Raw genomic sequence first — 24,190 nt, 5'->3', positions numbered from 1 at the left:
GCACATCAGTGCCTGCTCTCCATTGGAAAGAGCACAAGAACCTGTGCTGGTCAACGGAAAGGGACTTGGGGGTGCTGGTTGATAGAACATGAGCCAGCAGCGTGCCCAGGTGGCCAAGAAGGCCAGTGGCATCCTGGCCTGGATCAGCAATAGTGTGGCCAGCAGGACCAGGGAAGTGATCATCCCCCTGTACTCGGCACTGGCGAGGCCACACCTTGAGTACTGTGTTCAGTTTTAGGCCCCTCACTTAAGGACACTGAGGCGCTGGAGTGTGTTCGGAGAAGGGCAACAAGGCTTGTGAAGAGTCTAGAAAACGTCTTATGAGGAAGGGCTGAGGGAGCTGGGTTTGTTTAGCCTGGAGGAGATTCAGGGGGGACCTCACTGCTCTCTACAACTCCCTGAAAGGAGGCTGTAGTGAGGTGGGGTCGGTCTCTTCTACTGTGCCTGCAGTGGGAGGATTAGAGGAAATGGCCTTAAACTGAGACAGGGGAGACTCAGATTAGATATTAAAAATTTTTTTTTTCACTGTTAGGGTGGCCAGGCACTGGAAAAGGTTGCCCGGGGAGGTAGGGGAGTCACCATTCCTGGAGGTGTCTGAGACATCTGCCATTGGGTAATATTGTTTAGTGGTTTGGGGGTTACAGTGGTAGTGTTGGGTGGGATGGTTGGACTAGATGATCTTGAGGGTCTCCTCCAACCTGGATGATTCTATGATTCTATCCCACCCAAGCACCTCCAGCCAAATCCTAGCAAGCACAGCACTAAAGCCTACCTACCCCTTAAACATTTTTAAGAAATCAATTCACAGGTTAGGGATAATTTCTTTAAATAAACCCACTGCACCTCCACCGTGTACTGGGTTATTACGCCAGCGTAGGACTGGAACACAGCCAGTTTGGGTGAAGCCAGCCCATGGCACCGTCCACAATCCCAGTGTCATTTCCCACACAGCTTGCAAATACACCTCAAGCACTGATCCTTCCAGCTTGAGGACTGTGAAGGTTCAAGGGGCAACGTCAAGGCCAAACAAGTCCTTTCTGCATCTTTGACCCTACAGGGGGTCCAAACATCCCCTCTGTAGAGAGGGGAGGGCACAGCCTTTGCACATAGGCATGAGAGGCCAAGATCACAGCAAGTGTGATCAGAGAGGGCAGCAAAGCAGGCACTGAAGCACTGAGGAAGGCAGGGCAGCACTGAAAGTGCTGTCCCTTTCCTCACCACTCACCCAGCAGGATGTGTACATGGAATTAGGAGACAGAGGAGTAGCTTACCTGCCTGGAAGGCACGGCTGCTGCACATCCGACTGCCTCACAGAAAAACATACCAGTGCACATTCACGTGTCTTAAAATACAACTGTTAAAGACACTTTGGCACATACAAGGAGGATATTCTTCCAAACCACAGCACAACTGAAGCCCATGTTACATGCATTGAAAAAGAGGGAAGTGAATAAGCAGCAAAGGTGCCAGGAAAAAACCCAAAGCAGTGGTGTCAGGAGTGTTCTGCTTTTCATTCACTATTTATATAACATGGCCTAGATGTGTGCTAACTGTGTGAAATCCTGCTCCCCTCCATCAGCAACAACCATGGCCACACAGCACACAGAAGCCAGGGAGAGAGGTCAGAGGATGCCCAAAAATGCGACACGCAAATAACAAGGAGAGACAACACTTTTTTGTTGAATATTTTAATATCTGCATTGCCTTCATAGCGCAATTAAAGCAATCTTTAAAATTCACTTATTACAAATGTTTGTCAAGTCTGTTTTTCCCCAGAAACACTTTTCTTGCTTCCTTGCACATACGCCCAAACACACTATAAAAACCTCATTCATAACATCAAAGGAAGGGCAATCATCATTCATGTAAACATCTTTCTTAGAGTTATCCATTTTTAAAAGTCATGAATAAACCTACAGATGTTCGGTAAGGCTCATAGTTCGAGTACAAATGTCATAAAACACCTATCAAGTACTGTATACAAGTTAAATACTCCGGGGTTAACTGCTAACACGTGTATAAGCTTACCCCAAAGATTATTCTTTAGCACTTAGTTCTTCAGAACAGAGACACCCAGTAATTATGGGCTAAAGAGTATTAAAATAGCAGAAGGCCCAGCAGAAACTGTTAAGTAATACACAATTTTAGTCTGGATCTTAGCTCAGAGTTAAATTCATTACAGTTACAGTAGGAAAAGTTTTCTAGGAGGGAATCTGCAGAAAGGAGGGATGGGTCGTTTGTACAATATCATGAAGGGACAAGCTGAGAGGTATGTCTTGAATATGTGACTAGCCTTGCTATTGCAATTATTTATGGCAGCTGCTTGTAATGCTGCATAAATACTTTCCCAAATAGCAGAAACGACCATTTGTAATTCTAAGGATCATTTGTTGCATCTCCCCTTAAAAAAATAATTATCTACTTACTGGTATTCAATTACACGTGTGTCTTACAAAAAGACATCCTTTTAAATTTGGTTTAGATCTTACTGGAACTTTTTTTGTTTAAATATTCATTCTACCATGAAAATATTTCATACAAACATCATTTTACATACAAACGTTAAAACTTGTGAAGAGGGTCTTCCCGCACTCGTGATTTTATGGCTTGAGCATTTAATTGCTTACAATTTTTGTATATATATTTCTCCTAGGGGGAAAAAGTATAGTTACAGTAAAACTGGTAAGAGGAAAAGAGCAAGAGCTTCCATTGCCCGAAGACAGAAGAGCGCCAAGAGGAGGGTCCATTCAACAGATAGTGACCTTAGTGTTCAAAACCTTTGATCTGGGGCAAGTAAACATGCACTCATTCTTGCACCTTTTTATTTTATTTTATTTTTTTTATTTAAAAATCCCTTATAAGACTGCTTAGAAATTCGTTGTCCAAAAAATAGAGTTCTCATGTTTCCAGTACACAAAGCAAAAGGAACAAGTTCACCCCAGGGCACGGGTGAGCGCGGAGCCCACCGACGCCCACGGGCAAAGCTGCCCCCACGCCTGCTCTCCTCGCCCCGATGCTCTCAGCACACGACAGCGCAGCGCAAAGTGAGGAAGAGGCGTCTAATGCAGCACCCCAGCATGTAAGGAGACACTTCAGTAACATTGTTTTCAAAACAATTTGGTTTTTCTTAAGTGCATGGAGGTGAATTCCTCAGGCACCCACAGCTCCAGCGATTCTGCTGTGCCACAGGAAAACAAAGCCGCGGAGAGCCGGCTCTGTACGACACGTTACCTCATCGCAACGGCAGCATTTTCCTAGAAGACTATCAGATTGAGCGAAAGGACAAAAATCACAGAGGTCTCTGGGACAGAGGTGACACTGTACAGTCCCTGGTGCAACCCAAGCAGTAAGCACTGGTTTTGACTGAAGGATAAGGGCAGCCAGCTGGGAAGGAAACAGAAAAGTGGTAATTTCCACCACTTCTCAGTTTCTCTCGCCAGACAGGGTATGTTGGCTATTCTGCTCCTCCAGTGCCTGGCAGAGGGTGTGAAATCCCTGATGGAGCTCTTACTTACACACCAGCAACAGGCTACAACCCCGGGAAAGAAACTCCAGCCACTGCCAACTGCATGCAACGCTGCAAGCTCTGCATCTGGAAGGACTGCGCTGAGGAGAAGGCTGCCCAGTCAATCCCAAAACACGCAGCCCCGCAGGGCAGAGCAGCTGACCTCCAAAAGGTCCCAAAACCTGCATGGGGAGTTGCCCAGGAGTGATTAAAAGCATGGGCCATCCTAGTGGGTACCGTTGCAACTGTGGAAAAAGTCAAAAAGCTGTCACAGCTCTCACTCCAACTGCTGAAGAGCATCATCCACATATTTCCTTTGACTTTTTCAACAGTTAAGACTTGCAGGTCTTTATGAAGGGTAGGTTTTTATAATTACTACAAAAATAAAACCAAAACCAAAAAAGCCTTTTTAGATTTGTGAAGTAAAACCAGGTATTTTAATAGATCCCCAAAAGTAAAATTATAGCTTGAAACTCAACTTGAGACACCCCCTCCACGGCTTAAGCCCTTTTCCTTCTTATCCAGAGGAGTGACCCAGCAGCAGGTAGCTCTCAGCTCTAACTTCTCATGCTCTCTTGTCTCCAAGATTAATCACTTCTCCAGAAAACTGGGCTTCTGTATTCTTGGTGACAAAACACTGTGCTGCCATGGCAGGAAGATCCACTTCAGATTTATTTTTTTTTTAAGAGACCATCAGCAGCCCCTAATACAGGTTGATACAGGCTCCTTCTCATAAGGAACTCAGGTAACAACCCTCCCATCACAGAGGAGCCACGTGCAGCACTGCAGACTAAAGGCAGACATTGGGAACTGATCCCTACCTGAAAAGAGCAGCAATTCCAGGTTGTCCTATCCTAGTCACAACGAGTATTCTGAGAGCCAGCTGCTCACCCAGGCTCAGCTGACAGGCATCAGCTCTCCTTCCAGTTTCTGTGCCGACAGGACAGGTCCTTGGCCAGACTCTTGAGAAGAGGAGCTTCTTTATTTATTGCATATTCACCAACAGTCAGCTGCATCCCACAGACCCAAACGGATTTTTTTGCAAAATGACTTCTTCCTCTGCCCCAAATTAAAACCGTGGTTTGGTGTGGGTCTCATGTCTACAGATATGTCATCATACTACTTGATAAATAGTTTTGCAAAGCTGGTCTTGCCATCTAGTGAGCCCCAGAAGCTGAGCTGCAATACACTGACCAAGTTAAGGCATTATTTGGAGTTCTGTAACTAACCTGTGTTTGAACCAGTGGCTGCCAATGCACACCTCTGAAGGACACACTTTTGCTACCCAGTGGTAAAAACCATCCCAGCCAGCTCCACTCTAACAGACCAGAAAGAGAAAGAAAACAAGGAAGAATTAAAAGGCTTGGTCCTGAATCAAGCCAAAGCAGCTTCATAATCACAACTTTTATAGAAGGTTGGTCACCGAAGAAGGGAGCTATAGAAGGACCAACAGATTTTACAGAGCAGAGAGAAGGACAGCAGAGCTAACAGAGACAAGAGCCACAGCTGTGGCATGCTACCAGGCTACACCAGTGTGCAAAAGAATCTGCCTGACTGTCACCAAATTTTTGGAGAACACACAGGATACCTCAGTGCCTTTTTTTTTCCTTGAATTTCCCTATTTTAGGATACAATCTTCAAGCCTGACATGTAAAGAGCACCTATTTTCTATTTATCTCAAAAATCAGGCAATATGAAGACTGACAAATCTATCAAAACATAAGCAACTCCACAAAAAGAGGAGATAGCAGAGGAATCAGAGACTGATCAGGAATGAAGCTAAAGGAGCTCTAGAGATCAGAACATATTAAGCACAATTCTCCAGTGAGCACAGAGAGGCCAGCAGTCCAAAGCAGGTTATCAAGACTGTGGAAGGAGTTACCATCCCTTCCCAGCAGGGTTCAGTCAAATATCTTCCCTCTCCCTCTTCCCTGCACTTAAACTCAAGCCTCAATTTTGCAAACTTCATGGTCCTGGCAGAATAATCCACTAGATGCACATGACAGCTCCCTACCAGCGTGGAATGCTCTTCTGCAGTTGGCTGATGATTTAAGTAACAACCTGTGAGCAGGCAGGGAAAGATCAAGTCATGCATATTTCTTTTTGAGGATTATTTGCTGAGACTGTGGTCCTGACTGACCTTTGAGAACTCTCCCTCACCTGTGAGGTGAGTTCTGTCTCTGCACACTCAGCTCAGTCCCTGAGCTGTCACCTCTGCCAGCCTTGATGGGGTGCAGAGCTGAGTCTCCAGCACGAGGAGACAGGAGGTGCCACAGCTCGCATTCAGATCACCACTAAAAGCCTCAGAATGCCCTGAGCCTACCTGTCCCCTGCCCCAGAACAAGCATAAGCACAGAGTAGCTTCTGTGCAAGCTCAAATGGTGAGGTGCTGGAAAAGGTCTGTGATCAGTCACAGGGACTAAACAGAGCCCCAGGTTAGAGAGGTTCTTATGAGTAATTCCTAACTTTGCTCAGGTACCAAAGCAAGGATTCTCAAGACTGCAGAAACCAGCCACCTCATCTTTCCACTTGCAGGTCTCCAACACATCCTCCCTGCCCAGCTCCCCAGACAGCCAGACACCTCTGACCGTTCAAGCAACCAACCAAAATGTGTTGCAATAGAAAGGTAGGTCTGATTCCCAAATCATTTATGTTACATATATACAAACTTCTTTAAACTACAAACATTTAAAGAAAGTGTTGCAAATGCATTTGAGTTTTTCCCTAAGCTGCTAAACCCAAAAGAGAGCATCAAGAGTCCCAGAAAGGCTCCAGTATCCAGACCGAGACGATACATTATTTCTCTTTTATACAGCATTAGGCAAGACCAGTACAGTATATGAAAAATGCACAACAATTTCCCTACCCCTGAAAACCCCAGAACACAGCCCTACAGATGAATATTCACAACCCCCCACTGTTGGCTACAACAAAGCTATGGATTGACTGCTGCTTCTAAATATGAGCAGTGAGTGATGTTTTTACATTCATTGTTTGTCTTTCGAAAACAATCTTTTCATATCTTTTCTTTAAAAAAAAAAAATCTTATTTTGATACTTCATACTATATTAAGTTTTCACTGCGTCTTAAGCCAGTACTACTAAAAGATGGCTACAAGGCTATATTCTTTGTCAACTGAACACACACAAAAGATACAGCTCTCCTTTACCAAGTACTACAGCCTGCCCCCAAATACATACACCTCCTTTCTCAGAATTTATGGGAGATGCAAGCACCTCATTGCCAGAACTTTTGCCTTGAGAACTGGCTGCTTTAACAGGTGAACTACACAACCCAACTCATGGACACTAATGCAAGCAATGCCTTGCCTTCCAGAACACGAACTTCTGAAAGTCCTTCGACGAGCGAATCTGTTCTCCCCTTTCAGAAAATCTTCATGCAAAGAACAGTTTCATTTGCATGTCATAATAATAAATTAAATAAAATAAGCCAGCCGTAAAGGCTAGATAAATATTATGTTTGGACATGTTGCTATACTATTTAGAGAGCCACAAAGACCAACACACAGCACTCTCACATACACACACAAGCCTTTCCACCAGTTAGAAAGGATTTTCTCCTGCAAAAGAGGATTTGTAGAAAGAACAACGTTCAGACAAGAGGAAAGGGGAGTTAAAACCCAGCCTCCTATATGCTAATAAATAAACTGCTCTATTGCAAGATTCAGATCAAAGGTTTAAAAAGGCAAAATTATGCTACTATTAGAGAATATCAAAATATTACTGTTATCATCACAAGTGGCATATATGCAAAATGCAGTTGCACAATAATGCCTAGGCAGATAGAGAGCAACACTAAGTCTGCCGACTAAAAGTGAACAATATACCCATTTTAGTTTCTGTCTAGTCTTTTGGCATCTTTGCATATGGTGCAAAAGCAGAAGCTACCAAAGAATACCACATCTTGTATAGAATATTAAATAATTTCTCCAGATAAGACTGGTGCAACGCTAGCTAATTTTAAATCTTCTATGAGTAACACAGTCAAACCTAGTTAGTATGCAAGAAACTTATCTCTTAACACAGAATGCAAATTTATGATGCAACAGTATGAACAATCCCTGGTTGTCCAGTTTTCAGTATAAAGGTAGTGCATAGATCCAAGTTTCTGTTTCAGTTTGCTGAACGGAGAAGGCGCTCCCGTTTCACTTTTGCTGGGCAGCCTGGAAAGCTTTCAGTTCCAGCTGGTACCACTCCGGTGCTTCTGGCCCGTTCTGCCCAACGGGGTTGTGATCGTATCCGTAAGCCACTGTCAGTTCTTCATCCTTCTCCACAGCCCTGATGGTACGGATACACTTGATGGGCCCAAAACGAGGATGAACAAACCTAGGGAAAAAAAGCATCTTTGCTAGGCTCAGCTGTCAATTTACAGACTCACAGTTTCAGAAGTCCCTCACGGCATTGCATAGTCTGATATCAGAGGAGCAGACTGCTTTGAGTCAACCTTATAAAGATTTCAGAATAAAAACAAAAATATTGATATATCAAAGGAGTTTTGTGTAGCTCTACTATCTGAAGTTTTTCAACAGTCCTGCAAAATTGTTTGCTTGTATTAAAAAATAAAACAGTTAATCACTGGCACATGCCTTGAGTTTGCAGAGGTAAACATCTGCATGACAGGAAAACAGTACAGATTATGAGACACTGGAGAGCATGCAAAATGGCTCATCTCAGTACAGGTTAACCACCTAACAATGGTAACATACTTCTGTACGTCTTCTCCCAGGGTCCCACAGTAAAGGAACCTGGCTTGTTTAATGCAGGAAAACTACTTTCTACATAGATGTATCCACAGGTGTGTTTGTTTATACCTTGCTATGAGCATACGGTTACATGAAAAGTTTCCTGGTGCAGAGCAGCAAGATGCTTATTTTTTCTGAGTTTCAAAAACAACAGCGCATTTGACGGTGCTGGTCAAGCATCAGTAACTCAGCAAAGGACAGCGCAGTCCTAGCCAAGCTAGGATTTAGAGAGCTGTGATTATGCATTTTAGAATCAAGAAGCATTTCATAAATTTCCTGACAAAACTAACACAGCTGCAAACTTCAAGACACTCCATGGTGTAAGTCCCAACAGACATCAAGCATCTGCAATGCCAGCCCATTTCCAACTGAGGTGAGCAGAAACTCCTTCAGTGCCCAAACTCATTGCTCCCACCCCACCACTGCTCCTCATCCAGCTGCCAGAGACATCCTGTGAGCCCAGACAGCTGGGCTGCAGCTTCTACCTGGAAACACAGCACTCTACTCACGGGTCATAGATGCAGTTAGGAGTGAAAGAATGGTTGGCCTTATGCCCCAGCGAGGCACAGTACTTGGCAGCGTGGTTGTAGGGCTCTGGCACGTCTATGACTGTTTCATCATCCAGGGATATTGTATTTCCATTGAGGGCCCAGTCTCTGCTGTCTACCTAGTTTACAAGGCAAAAATCCAGTGTCTGTGGGGTCAACTTTGTCAGCAGTTTGAAAGCCAACATTCAAAATATATGCAACTAAGGCTTTTCATCTGTGCGTCATTTAAAAAAAACCCCACCACTTTTTTTTTTAGCCATACATAAGTGAACATGCACTTTCTTTCAATTAAACTCTATCACATTAAACCTTAAAGGTGGGAAGGTGATGGATATAAAATCCTGTGAGAAGAAAACTTCAGAAGGAGCAATGAAAATTCAGACTGACTTTTTTCTCTTCTTTACCTCCTGGTGTGTAATTCGCACTCCATTGTAAAAGGACATCACTGTACTGGCTTCTGCTGCTACTTTTGAAAACAATCCTTCTCCAGCACTGGAAATGAGAGAGACATCCACATACACCCTACAGGAGGAAGAGGGCATGGAGTTACTGACTGGCTACAGTTTTAATTTTCAAGAAGTGTTATCACAACACTAGTGGGATAAAGACTAATACTTCAATATAACAATAAAGCTAATAATAATAACAATTCAGAACCTCTAAATGAAACTCCTTCCCTTCCTCTCTTCTATACACTCTCTCTATTTTGGCAAAACTGAAATTTGGTCGGAAGTGGGGGTGACTTTGAAAATTACTTTTTGCAAAGTGCCAATCTACTATTACTCCTCAATGATAGCTTCAACTCAGGAACGCCCTCAATAACACACCAGAAATCCCAGAGGTCCCCACCAAGCTGAGGTTGCTGGAATGTACATGCACAGATGAGCAAGAGTTCTAAAGGTAAAGTGCTACATATTCAAAGACTCAATGGAAATCAATGCCAGCATTTTACTAATCACTTATTTAGACACAACAGAGTATCAGGAAAGGACTACAGTTGAGGCATATACAGAGCAAGGCCTCCTAAAGGTCTAGGTAAAAGTATAATTGTGGAATAGCCACAGAAGAGATATTCCTGAATATCTATCATGAGGCAATTCCTGAGCAATGTTTTTTGACATTACAGGGTTGTCACAAACAGTATCTCACTTTCCTCCAGGTTGATGATTTACTCTTGCTGCTTTCCTACATCTGTAGGGAGGGGAAAAAATTTTGTACAACGCATGCTACCCAGCAAGAGACCCTGAATGCAGCACCCTGTAAGCTAGTTACACATCTAGAAAGCAGGGAACAGCATATTTTTTGTCTGAACATTTTGTATATGTGGGCTATAGTGGAGTCCAGGGCTTGGCTGAACATGCCTTTGAAATGCTAAGAAATTATCCTAGTTTAATCTCTTAAAATGTATCATTGTGGTTCATCCACCAGAGTGCAATTTTATTGTGTGAATCGGAAAGAAAGTCAATCAAGTCAAACGCTGACTGATGCACAGTAACAGCTTCCATTTCACAAAACCCTTACAAACCTTTTTAAAAATTTTAGATGAGAAAAGGTTTGCAAAATTAGGCTCTAAATATATAACAGCAAAGAAATACTGGGAGAAGGAAAAAAGCCTACCTTTCTGATTCGTACGGATCAGGAAGAAGGGCATTTGTAGAAATGCAGGATGAAGTAGATTTGTCAAAACTGTATACTGGGCCTAAAAAAAACCAGACATCAACAAAGGAAATAAACTAATTGGCAGCACTGAAAGCATGCAACCCTTAACTGAATCAAGACATTCAAAAATTAAATTTTAATGTCTGACAAAAATGTTATGCTTCCAAAAAAAGGTAGTGAACGGAACTGCACCTGTAAAAAGCCTTCAGCAAGATTCTTCCCCTCAACATACTAGAGTAGCAGTATTAACACAAAAAGGTGATACATATTTTCTTTAAACTATCAACTTGTAATGGACGACTGGACAGCCTTTCAAAACTAACGCTCCTAGAGTCTCAAAATATAACTTCAAAGCAAAGCAAAATTTAAAAGGATACGTTCAATAATACATTAATTATAAAAAATCTTGGACTACTTAAAATATGAAGTGTTTTCTAGTCCAAATCTTGAAGATACTTCAGACAGAAGATAATGTTCGGTAGTCAGAGAACACACATGCTACAGTCATTTGTTTCTTGCCAATAATAAGCAATTCAGTGGTACACCTCTAATTAGATTCTCACATCCCTCTCTCAACTGCCAGAGAACTATCTGGGAGATAGGTTAAGATGAAGGGGGAAATAAGATGGGGAAAAAAAATCCGTAAAACAGAGTATTACAAAGTTTGATGAAAGGCCATTGCCCCTGGTGTCCAGAATCTGTTATGGCTTAAGGCAGCTTCCTCCAGAGTATAACTTAATCCTATTTAAAAAGCACAACTGCACCCTCTTAGAAGGTAAGTTTTAAGTTAAATTTTGACTCGCTATCACAACTGAGAGATTTAAAAAATAAACTCACATGCATTTGCTTGTCAATGAGTTTTATGTGCCTGTTTCATATCAAGTGAGACAACCTCTGCTGGCAAAATAATTAAATGCATTATCAAGGTCCCTGCTTGCTACTGATGGTCCTGTCTGCAGCTTAACCCACACACCTCCGAAACATCACACACACCTCAGAGCAACAAAACCACTCCAGAACTGTAGGTCCAAGCCACCACTGCCCCAGAGAAGGAGCACTGGGCACACAGGTCACAGACACCACTCTGCCCCCATGCACTTCATAGCCACTCTCTATGAGCAGGACTAGACAGACTGAAGTGCTGGTGACTCAGACTGTTACACAATGACTGAATCTGGTTCACTAATTGCAATCCCTGTGTCCTTCCAGCCCAGTGACACAGGTGCCAGAACATTCACAGTGCTAACACTGACTTGCACAGAGCCAGCTGTCAGGGCTACAACCAAACCATGGCCTCCCTCTCCATTTGTAGTTATTTTACTAACAAAAAGCCTGTAACTGTGCCAGCAGTAACGTGGTGAAGCAGGTTTTCCTGCTGGCACAGAGGACAATGGTGTGTGTGACAAACAGGACTGTCCCCACGAGCACATGACTGAGAGAAGGGCTGTGAAATGCAGTTTGGCAGGACCATGCAGGGGTCACTTCCTGCCTGTTCCGAGAGCAAAGGAATCCCTCCACCTGCCTCTCCACCCAACTTTATAACTTAGAGAAGGGGACTCTCACTAACAGACTTACTAGTTCATCACAGCCAGAATCTCTAGGGGGGAGCATTATAGGAACCAAGCTGTCTGTAGCAAAGAGTTGGTAGAATACAAGTTTCTGTGTTAGCTGAACTTACTGCCTGGTACGACTTCAAATTGAGGTTTCCCATCCTCGACAGCTGTCAGAGTTGCCAGTTTTGCTTCTATCATTTCTCCATCTATGAACCTTCCAGAATATGCAGTCTTTCCATCTGGATACACATAGGCTATTTTCTCTCCAGTCATCTCCCCTTCTTCATTCACTTCTCCCACAAGGCTGCCTCCATCCTGAAAGCACAGGCAAGAAAGAAAAGGCAAGGCATTCAGTTACACTGTACTGTCTTCGGTAAATGAAAAGGATCTCCCCCAACTTTTAAAAAAAGCAATCTAGGCTACAGTAAGTTCAGATGTGAAATTATGCAAATGAGAGAGAAAGCAGACACAAGAAGAAGCTGGATGAAGTAATTCCACTTAGTATAAAACTGATAATAGAAGTGAATGGGGTTTTCTGTGTTCTTTGGAACAGGCAAAACCCAAGTTCTTTCCTTCCACGTGACACAAATACTGAGTTCCAACTGGCAAAATTTTTATGTGAAGAGTCTGCAAACCAAGGCCCAAAGCCACAGAGATGTCCAAGTTTGGTTAGTAGGATACTGTGCTGGAGGAAAGAAAAAAATTAAACGCTGCCTTGCTTGCTGCTAATTCATGGTACCTCAAAAGACCTGAGCCTATTAAGGAAAAAAAAAAGTTTTGCTGGATGACAGGAGAGTGTCTCTGTCCCAGTATCCCTCCTCACAATGTCAAGTGGTGCTCAATGAGAACAACTGTTTGCTGAAAGCCATCAGCAGCAACACTTTTCCTCTCTCAGGTTTACGCATTTTAGCCCTGGGCTTTGCCATCTGTGATTTGCCTGCAACTCGGGTTATGTCTATTTACAGAACTGCAGAATGAGATGCATGGATTAGCAAAGGTCTAACCACTTCAGGTGTTTATTTCAAAAGGGACAAGGAAGCCTCTCCAAATACACCCTGGAGCAAAACCAGCAGGTGTGATGTGGCAGCAGACTGATTTAGATCAAGACCACTGCGCACAGACTCTATTTCAAAGTGACACCATTTTGTTCAACTGCAAGGATGAAAAGAGTCTCAAGCAAGCTGTGGTGGGGAACAGAGAACCTGAAGTCTTGGAAAAATTTGTGCACATAGTATCATGCACAGAACCACAAAGAAATAATTCCTTCCATGGCAAAGGCGTTTTTTTTGGAACACTTTGCATCCTTAAGTCTGGCAAGATGATAATGACAAACAACCTCTAATTACCCACATTTCCATAAAGTACAGCAACACTTTGATAGCTGGAAGATGAAACAGGAGATACACGAACTGAAGGGTCAGCTGTTTGTATTTTATATACTAGGACTGAAAATCTTTTGGCAGTGTACACCAAGCATTTGTTGATCCTAGCACATGCTTAATGGCAACAGTGAAAACCAGTAAATAAAATGAACAGCCAGTGGTAAGCATTTAGAAATGAATCTGCAACTAAAGTTTGTGCCATATGTGGCACAGAAATAGACTGGGTTTTGACCAGCAGCTTAATTACATGCAGATGTTTCCCCCTTCTCGGCACAAGGTAAAGACTGAAAGGCTCAAGTCTGGAGTGCTGTGTAAGGCTGAATAGGAATTGAAATTAAAAAAAAACCTAAAAACTAGTACAACCATTATTGCCTTAACTAGGATGGCTGTAGAAGAATAACAAAAATTTTTCCAAAAGTTTTCCAGAGGAATATCTGAGGTTTTATGAAAATTCAGAAAGATAAAATTCTGGCTTGCTTAATTAGCAAAGCACTCGTCCACACTCTACTCAGAGGCACAGTTCTCACACCCCTTATACTTGATTTGTTGGGCAAAGCCAGACTTCACAGCATACCCTGCAGAAATGGAGACAAGGTCTAATTAAATAAGAGGAGCAGGCTGCAATAACTTGCATGGTTTCCATGCTTCTCACCTGCAGCCACCACTACAAGGTGGCAAAACTATTGGTCCAGCCTTCTTAAAGAGAAAATGCATAAATTGTTATACATATTATTTTTACATTACATACAAATTATATATAAATACACTTCCAAGGGGCTGGGTTCCCTGGAAGACAAAAACAGTGGAAGCATCTTGCAGCCTTGCTGAATCTCACCTACTGGGCAAGCATTCAACACTGAAAAGCTTTAACTGTATGTTGGGTTTTCCAAAAATCAGAATGCACAGATCTTTTCTGTGTGTTGACTTTTGGATAACTGAGTCATGGTGGGTATTTGTTTCAGCTGGGGAGAAAAGAAAGGTACATATTGTGCAATAAAGAGAGCAGGTGGCCAGGCTTACCGGGTAATAAATCCAACAGACTCCATGTCGGATGTTGTCCTTATACTGCCCTTTGAATATCAGCCGCCCGTCGCTGTCGTACTCCTGGGCTGGTCCATTCAGCTCTCCATCCACATATGTGCCATGAAGGACCACTCCATCCTCATAAGTGTAGATTCCCTGGCCTTGCAGGGCGTCATCAACATAGTAGCCTTCCAGGGTGCTGGTAAAGAGAGAAAGAAAACAGCAGTGGAAAACTATTCACCTCTCTTTGAGGTGAACCCAAAGCCTCAACACACTGGAAAGCCAAGAGGAAAACCAGAAACTTGTTTTTGTGGAGCTCCAAAGGCAGAAAACAACTTACAGTGTCCTTTCATCACAGTGTGCTGCAGGGGCACAGCATCACTCATCTAAATCACAGTGCTCAGCATTCTTTTGTAGGCTGGAATAGCAACTTACAGCAGTGAATGGACACTCCTGGTCAAAGGAGAAATTATTGCTCAAGCAGGCTACTCTCACATCAGGACCTTCTACTCTCCATGTGTGGATCTTTACCGACATCTCTCTGGCAAGGTGAAATTGAGCTGCCACACACATGAACCACAACAGAGCACGAACTGCAACCCGCTACAGTTCGGTATGAGCTCCCCAGCAATACACTTAGCAGCCATTTGTACAAGAGTTTGCTAAAAGCACTGTCATTTTTCATGTATTTCTATTAAAATGGAACACAGCCTGTCAAACAGAACTAGTGCTGCACTTGTATTTGAACAAAGAAACATTTCACTTTGGTTTTGTCTTGCAAACCCTTTAGACAGGGCACAGTAACACCTTGCAGTCTGCATCACAAAGAATAGAGGCATAACCATAAAAGGGGGTCTACTCAGTTACTTCTTTCTCACGTTAGAACTAGGATAAGGGAATACAAACTGTTTAGCTTTTCCTCCAGCACACTCAGCTAACAGTCAGCTGCAGTACACATACTTTCACTGCTTAGTTTTTTTTCAGATGCAGGCACCTAAGGTATAAGCCCAAACACGTGTCTGTGAGCACATGACTCGAGATGTTTTACATGATTTTACAAAACAGATTTTCAAGAGTTGCGGAAGGAATGTTTTTCTTCCAGAATTCACTTTCTCGTTTCTAAAGCCTCATGCTCTGTTTTTACATAACTCTGGCAAGCTGGTTGAGGTTTCCATGGGAAAATATATTACAGCAAAAGCCTCAATGCAAACCAGATGCAAAACAGGAAGGGGCAGGAAAACTATTTCATTTTTCAGTCAGACGAATTTCTTGATCCAGGTTGCTCCAGAGCTGCACCACAGCACAGGGAAGGAGCAGGGTAGATGAGGGAAACACCAGGAATCAGTGCTCTTACTTGACTATAAATGATGCCACTTTCCCCTCCAGTTTATCACAGATCACCAGATTTGAATTTCATTGTAGCTGACAACACACACAGAGTCCACATGCAGAAATACCCTTTAAAAAAAGCAGCCACCCCTAGTTTAAGTAATGAAAAACACAAAAAAACCCCTTCTTGTTACCCTTAATTATATTAGTTGAAGTTAACAAGTTGCTAAATTACAACAGTGTTTCAGTATTGGAGAAATATCTTTTACTGTAAATCAAATTTCTATGTTCTCTCTTTCTATTAAGCTGCAAATAGTGTCCAAAAGATCCACCTCATCTAAGGAAATCAAAAGAAAGATACCTGAAGAAAAAAGTCCGTGTCCTTCAAACTTAGGTTCTCTAAAATTTTTATACTTTTTATAGTTTCTGAGTTAGTTCCACCCTGCTCCACATTCTGTCTTAAGCTCTCAAAGTGTGGTGTCTGCGGCCAGACATGATAATTGCAGCTAAGACCCGACCAGCACAAAGAGGAATAAATAGCTTCTGTGTCTTCCATAAACAAAATCCTGTTAATACAAACCCTGAGCTAGCCTATATTTCTCTGGTTTGCTTCTCACATGATCAAATTTCTGATAACACAAAGTTTTACTAAAGTCAAGATCTGTCAGATGTGCTGCCTTCCCACTATCCATTATGCCTAGAGGGGACCAAAGATACTCATTACCTAAAAAATAAACCTGTGGTAAGAGCTGAGGTGGGGGGGAAATACCGCAATGTCCTCCCCTGCTCCAGGTATTACGTTAACATCCATATAAACTGATCTATTCATCTCTCACTCCCTCCACATGGGAACATCGGAAACTTTTTCCCAAAAAGAATAGTTTTGTACTGTGTTCTGGCAGATAGTTTACAGGAGCTTCCAGTTAAGGGAGAAGGGCAGCTGCAGCTCAGTGCCAAGCATGGCTCTCAGGCTCGCCCTTATTGCGCCAAGTGCTCTGCAAAGTACACTCCAGAAGTGCTGGCACCAAGGAAAGCTCAAGTACACAATGCAGAACAGGGACTATGTCAGAGGTGAAACTTCTCTCTCTGAAAGAATATGTTGGGGTTTGTTGCATTTTTTAAAGGGAGAGGAAAAAACCTGGCTGATATTTCATTCCATGTTTTCATTCCTTTAAATAATCAACAGGAAGGGGGCAGCTATTCCAGTAAAGGGGAAAGTTTTCGTTGACCAAACAAGGCAGCCAGTCTTATTCCCCAACACTCAAAAAATGAGAGTGCTTACATTGCAGCCTGTCCAATATCTGACAGGACTCAGCTACTCCCCAACTGCAGCAGTCAGCCTTTACCAGCAGCCTGCCAGGGAAACAGACCCAGCAGTGCTGAAACCAGCTAACTTACTGCAAAGGGAGAGGTGTTTGGAGAAATTCTGGAGATTAATTTCTCTTCTTCATGAGCACTCAGCCTTGCCCGTGGCACAGTTAATGGAAACAGCATGTCCTGTTTTATGCCAGGTCATTCTTCCTGCAACACATCACGATTCCTGAACCATCCATTTCAGAGAGCAAATCAATCTTGCTAGCTGGGCATAGCTAGGTAAATTACATCTTCAGTAATTAGACATTGCTCAGTTAAGGCTGCTTTAGCTAAATTAAAATATGTAACGTCTTATAAAAATACCCCATCTTCCAAAAACACATTACAGACTATTTTTGCATATTTTCATTCTGCTACTTCCTGAAGTCATCAGTAGCCAACTGTTCCATTTTTTTAAGGGTTATGAAAATTATACAACCAAAAAAAAAAAGAGAGAGAAGAGCTGGCAACACTGAAGCAGCAGAGAAAAGGTTCAGCAGCAACCTGACTTTTCCCACAGAGCACTGCCTGTACCCTGGATTACATGGAGGAGCAGCCCTACAAACAAAACGGCAGGTCAGTTCCTCTGACTGTACAATCAGTAACTGCTCTGCTGAGATCATCCACAAGCACAGAAGTATTATGCACATGTGTCCATAGAGACGCTGTCTGCCAACTTAAAAAAAAAAAAAAGCTATTTTGGAAAAGTCAGCTGCTGGGCAGTCCTGGTTTTCAGTTACTCAGAGCAGATTTAATAAGCCCATGACCAACAACAGTGGGGATTTTTCTTCATCCAGGCTTGGAGGCCCGATCAGTTTCTGCATAACTGAATGAATATATTATCTTTCTCATGAAAAAAAAAAACCACAATCCCCAGTATGAAACAACTGCAAAGGCCAATACAGATAAGGAGCTGACTCACTGAGACAGCACAATACCTCCACTCCTGCTCAGAACTTTGCTGAGCAGGCGGAGAGTAGACCCAGCACGACTGTCAGTTTAACAGCTGCTATTCATAGTGCCACCGACAGCTGCAAAACCATGAAGAATCGTGTCATTTTATACATCTGCTGCTCCTTTGGAGGAAGTTCTGGGCAACTGCAGAGAGGAATGCTGCAGTGGGGAGGAAGACTTACAAGGTGTTCGTAAAGAAAATCTGGGAAGAAAACACATGCATCGGCACAGACTGGCCCGATTTCACTGTCAAATTCCCAGTGAAAAGAAGGGAAATTATAAGGGCTTTTCTGAAAGTAAATCAGGCCACAAGCAACTAGCAGAGGATTAACTAGAGTTGGTAACAAACCTGTCTTTAACTCAGTCCTCGAACCGCTAAACAATTTCCAAGACCAAACAGAGGATAAGCCTCTGTGTCAAGGTCCTACATCTGTGCACGAGGGCTGGCATAGGGAGCTCCCAGTCCACCTGCACTCTCAGGACAGCACTATAAGACAAATAATTCCACCTGCAGTTACGGACTTGAACTTTGATGTCCAAGCCATTGTCAGCATGGTTTCTAATAGTTCTGACCACCTCCCAGTTCTTATGGTTTCTAATTATTTCATAACTTTACAGTACTAAAAGAGTTCACACCACTGTATTCTCCCACCAGGAAACAACTACAAGCTCCACATAAGACACAAAGCCCCCAAGCCTACAGAGGAATGGCTACAGCAGCAACAAACTTTCCAGCTATAGTTTTTAACGAGAAACCTTATCTAGAAAGTCAGCAGCATACAATGAATGTAAATTAGTTTGTATCATTGCAAGCAGAAGGAAGAATATAGAAGAAAAACTGAAGAGGCAGAGTCTACCTTCCATCAAAAAAGAAGAATTTGCCACGGCCATTCTTTTCTCCATGCACAAAGTTTCCCTCAAATCTGTCTGTTGATGAATAGGTTACTGTACAAAATCCATGTGGCAGCCCGTCATCATCTAGATGCCCTGAAATAAAATCCAGAAAAAGAATAACACAACACATTAATTATTATATAAAATTTCAAACCTGTTCAGATTCTGTAGATGCTTGAAATGCAGTAGCTCCCTAGTACAAAACAGTAATTCAAATCATTGCTGTTAGAACAGTGATCACAGACTCAGTGCAAGTGAAGTTTGTACTTGTGTAACACATCATTTAAAAAAGGGTCAGGATAAAAGAACGGGGATGAGCGACAGAAGAGAGAAGAGAATAATAAGCAAAAATTGTTTCTAAAAGAAACAAGGTTTATATTATTCTAACTTATATTAATATACATCTTAAAAAATATAATAATTCTTTTTCTAAAACATGTATTTCTTTGTGAGAACAAAATAAATTTACACTTCAATACACACAGTAACAAAAGGTTCGATTTTTTCTTTTGCTAAATACATGCCTTACAATAATGTGGGTATGCCACCTTGCAGCTATATCCACAAGAATTTAAAGAAATAAAAGTATGTAATACCTATAATGCTTGCAGTATGTCAGTCAACTTGGTACTTAATATTTTAAACGCTGTTCTCCAATGCCTTCCTGATGTGTTCACTTTACATCCTGTTCCCTTTCCCAGCCATATCAGTTTTCCCCATTACAGCTGTTGCAAAGGGGCAACATACCTGGATCCTCACCAGCACAACCTGACTAAGTTAAAGCATAATAAGGCTCCTATTGCACCTCTGAGTGGCCCTACAAAGCCAGAGAAAACGGCAGAAGAGTGCTTTAAAGGATGGTTATTGCCTGGTTTACCTGTGTGAAGCTGGAAAGCAGCTCAGCAGGGCTGCTCTCGGCACAGTGATACACCTGGGAGGGTGTAACAAACTCCCACCGTGACATTTCAGCAGGTATAAATTCTGCATGAAAACTGCCAAGTAAATAAAAGCTAGCCTATATTTATGTTCTTCCATGCTTCTAAATAAAAAATGACCTCAGATTCCCCAAGTCTCCTGGTGATGCATACATACCTTATGAGAGACAGCACATGCCTCCACTTCTACAGGCTTTGGGTCAAGCTCTCCCCTGACCAAATTTGCCCTCAACTGAAAAGGTTCAACACACACATGGAAAGGCAGAAACAAACTTCAGTGTGAGTTGAAGCAATTACAGCCCAGGCAACCAGACAGAGGCACTTCAGTACTACCAGACCTCCAGCTCTGTGCCCAGAGATGGAACAGGACTGTGCAGGACAGCAGTGGGAAAAGCCAGCCACCTATGTGGCTTCAGAGGTCCATCTATGCAAGCCCTGAAGGTTCTGCAGGGACAAGGGTACCCAGAGAACACACACATGCCCATGTGTTCCTCTCACATCACCATAAGCTACTGCTTCCTTGGGATGCTCCACAGCCCCTCAGGGACATCACAGCCAGGGCATGGCAAACATCTGGTTCAGAAGTCCTCTCCTATGAGGCACATGGCCTGCCCAAGCCTTGCAATTACCAGAAGGACTGATAGCAGAATGTCACATGCATGGGATGCTTTGTCAGGATTTATTTCCAAACTTTGGTCTATTTCAAAGTAAAATTACCTTTAAAAAAGAAAGAGAGAGAGAGAGAAAGAGAGATACAGGAAGGGGAAAAAAAGAAGTGAATGTTCCTCTAAGTAACCAAGTTAGGCTGTGCATCTTCATTACCCATCTCCTGCACATGATACACTGAGTATGGAAATGCACCTAGAAAGGTGTACAGGAGAAAATACCAGTGAGATATCTGAACTCATCCAAGAGCCAGGATTCCCTCCTTCACCCTTCCCATGCATGCTCCACAAAGTTTCTCTCACACCTGCGCATCACTGAGCTCTCAATTTAAGTCTTCAGTCACAATTAGATTGAAAACAGTTAAAAGTTTAAGAAATTAATAAAACCAATCAGGCACTGCTTACAGTCCAAAGTGAGAGAAATAATAGAGTAAAAAGAGAGAGCAAAAGGCAGAAGGAAAAAAGCTCCATCACTAAAGGCTTTTAATAACTTTGAAGAAGAACCCTTTAAACAGAGGCTGCTCTTTCCAAACAAAAAAAGGGCTTTTTTAACTCCCATTCGGTCAGGATACTCCCTTCTGTAGCAGCAAAAAGTTTCAGCAGTTATATCAATTTAACTAAAAGGTCAGTGAAATTTCTATGGGAACACCTCTTTTAGAACTAAAAAACCTATATCAACATTTATAGTTTTAATTAAAAGCCTCAGTTTTATCAAAATGGGAAGGGTACACTGGTATAAGTTAACAAACCCTAAACAACACAGCACCAGTTTCCCCCTCACTACAGGGGCAAAACTTTTATAAAACACTCGGATTTAAAAATAATACTGACAATACTGATACATTATACTATTAAAAAACCCATACAAAACAACAACAAAAAAAAACCCCTTGCAACTTTGTTCTCTGTGACTATTCAGTTTTGTCAAGATTTTGCTGGAATGCAAAGCCCAGCACAAAAGCTGCCGTGCTTACACACAGAGCGCATGTCAGGACTTTAGCACAGTAGGACAGAGACTATATCACAGACTTAAATGGTCAGCTTTGATCCCATGGCCTCTGTACAGGGTCTTAATCTCAGTCACAATACAAAGAATCCAGTTATTCTAATATGCCAGAGATTTCCCCTTATTAAAAAAAAAAAAATCGCCACCCCCCACTTCAACAAAACAAGAAAGACACAGTCTCTCTTAGTCAATAGGGGGAAAAAAAATAAATTTCAAGTTTCATAACATAGATGCAACTTTTCCTGTAAGGCTGAGGCCTTAGGCCCTAATTCTGTTTCAGATTAAGTCAATGGAAAAAGTCCTCATTATTTCAATGGTAGCAGTGTGCTCCACTTCCCTTTCTCATCACTCTCCTCCATTTGGAAAAGCAAACCTAGAAGGTGTAAATGTATTTTTAAATTATTGCAAAATCTCACTTTTGTTACTTCATTAAGGGTCTCTCAAGATTTCCTCTTAAGCTCAGCCTTTTCAAGAAAAGGAATCACACTAATAGGGGTTAGTTCACAATGGGGTCACTTACCGGAACCACTGATGTACACAAATCAAAGATAAAAGCCCTTTATTGTCGGTATTACTTAACAGATGACATACAATGTGCATCATCAATAAAAGATTCTGGTAACAAAGGTGCCAGATGGATGTTTTTGGGATAACAACTGAAAACCAACCTCACCCTCGCCCCCCCAAGAAAAAAGTGCTGATTTCTGTCATATTTCTAACTTCCTTTCGGTAAATGCAAAACCACCCAGTCATCCTAACCCCCAGAGCACCCTGCTCCTGTCAGATACCCATATACAGATATTCAAATAGAGATATTCATACACACATATTCATATACACTGCTGAATAAAACATGCTTTGAAAATTCGCTTCCTTAGCTGAATGCTAAGCAAATCCAGGATACGTCAAATGTGTATTTATCTGTGATAAAGGGATCAAAACTATGACTCTTTGCCCCAGACACAATTGCCATCGGCAGATTTGAGGCGCGGGGAGGGAAATGAGGGGAAAACCACGGCTCTTAGGGCACAGGGCACACCCCACTCGTACCTCAGTCCCCCCACACCCATGTTTTACACACCAAAGCTCCGATACCACACACCTAGAGACAACAGACCCAGATCCGAGCAGCAGCTGCTCAGCTCGCATCTGTCGTCAGACTAAGCCACCGTGCAAAATGCCTTCGCTGGAGCAACATGCTCTGAGGCCTAATCCTCCTGCCACAGGGATACGAGCAGCCCATGGCGGAACAATGAGCATTACACCGGCATCTTATGGCAAGCAGCTCCATGCTCCGTGTGCGCTTAATCCCAGCATCTGAAAAACCCAGGACCGATCTTCCCGGCAGGGCCGCGGTCCCCGCGAGGAACCTTTTGTGGAGCAGGCGCCTTCACGCAGAGATGCCGTGCTTTGTTCCAGAGCCGTGCCCGGCTCCCGGGTGCCTCACGGGATGACACAGTGCGCTGGGGAGCCGCATTCCTGCGTGACAAGGAGGTTTCCAGCACTAATTCGCTCCCAGAGAGTAATTCACTCCTCTGGTCTAAAACTCTCCAAGGGTTAGTCCTCCACTCACCAGAGGCGTGTATATGCAGGTGTATATATAGGTGTGTATACACACACAGTGTGTGTATATTGGCTAGGAGGTGGCCTGTCCCGCTCCCTTACGGATGGCTCTCCCGCCCTGCTGCCCACGGATGTGGCCACGGCTACTTCTTCCAACCGCCTTTCCTTTTTTCCCTTCTCCATCTGCAGGTGCGCAACTGCAGCGCCTTGCTCCGTGCACTCTGCCCAAGGACGGGCATCCCCCGGTCCCTCCGCCACCGGTGGGGGGAAAGCGCCGGGCACCGCACGGGGCGGGGGAGCGCGGGCTGCAGGAGCGCGAGTGGGGGCACGCAGCGGCAAAAAAAACCCCGACTGTTCGTTTATTTGTGACACTAGTTATTTTTGACACTGAGAGCTGAGCGGCCACCACCGCCGTGCCCGGGGTCCGGAGCCTCCCGCCGCGCCCGGGGCGCTCAGCGGCGGGCGGTCCCCAGCGCGCCCGCCCGGAACCGCGGCCCCGGCTCCCCCCGGCCCAGACCCCGCCACGTGCGCGGCGGCGGCGGCGGCCCCGGCTCGCCCGTTGCATAAGCCCCGCTGATGTCATGCGCTGCCGCCGGCCCCGGCCGCCCCGCTCCGGCCGCCGCCGCCGCCGTCACCCCGCGCTCCTCCCCAGACTCCTCCAGCAGCGCAGGAGGCTGCCGGTGCCCTGCGGCGCCGGCCGTGCCCGGCGGGGCGCGCTCCCCACGGCCGCGGGACACGCACCTTCCACGACCTCCTCCAGCGTCTCCTCGTCGCTGTCCATGGCGGCAGCGGCGGCGGCGGGCGCGAGCGAGGCGCAGCCGCTGTGACACGCGCGGCCGCGCGCGCTACGCTCCGCCCACCCCTACTCGGGGGAGGGGCCGCGCCCGCGCCCTGACCACGCCCCCGCGGCCATGGCCACGCCCCCCGCCCCCTGAGCGACGCGGTGGGGGGAGCGCGGCGGGGGCGATACGGGGACACGTCCCCTGGGGAGACCCTGTCGCACGGCACCGAGCGGCACGGAGGGCTGGAGAACACCAGCCCAGCCCCCTCGGCCCGCTG

The 24,190-nt window shown here is 44.0% G+C and overlaps 1 protein-coding gene across 1 annotated transcript; it reads right to left on the bottom strand.

Moving 5' to 3' along the window:
* Window positions 1–1,675: 1,675 nt before the first annotated feature.
* SETD7 (SET domain containing 7, histone lysine methyltransferase) lies at window positions 1,676–24,020 on the bottom strand. The gene is made up of 8 exons (XM_027698850.1): window positions 23,873–24,020; window positions 18,926–19,055; window positions 14,430–14,631; window positions 12,153–12,342; window positions 10,433–10,514; window positions 9,220–9,337; window positions 8,777–8,934; window positions 1,676–7,851 (listed from the first exon to the last, which is right to left on the bottom strand). The coding sequence occupies exons 1-8, from the start codon at window positions 23,910–23,912 to the stop codon at window positions 7,671–7,673; spliced, it is 1,101 nt and encodes a 366-aa protein (XP_027554651.1). The 5' UTR covers window positions 23,913–24,020; the 3' UTR covers window positions 1,676–7,670.
* Window positions 24,021–24,190: the final 170 nt, after the last annotated feature.

This window comes from Neopelma chrysocephalum, unplaced genomic scaffold (genome assembly GCF_003984885.1).
Source record: "Neopelma chrysocephalum unplaced genomic scaffold, ASM398488v2 Primary Assembly neopelma1_133, whole genome shotgun sequence".
Lineage (NCBI taxonomy): Eukaryota > Metazoa > Chordata > Aves > Passeriformes > Pipridae > Neopelma > Neopelma chrysocephalum.
The sequence above is the reverse complement of the archived record's forward strand: the minus strand, read 5'-3'. Positions and strand labels throughout refer to the sequence as shown.

Bases quoted from the DNA above. Each gene is read 5' to 3' on its own strand.
- SETD7 (XM_027698850.1), bottom strand. From the start codon at position 23,912: ATGGACAGCGACGAGGAGACGCTGGAGGAGGTCGTGGAAG. The intron at 9,338-10,432 runs GTAGGCTTTTTT...TTCCTCCTGTAG, and splicing joins GATCCGTACGAATCAGAAAG to GGTGTATGTGGATGTCTCTC. The intron at 7,852-8,776 runs GTGAGTAGAGTG...TTTTTTCCCTAG, and splicing joins CCTAACTGCATCTATGACCC to GTTTGTTCATCCTCGTTTTG.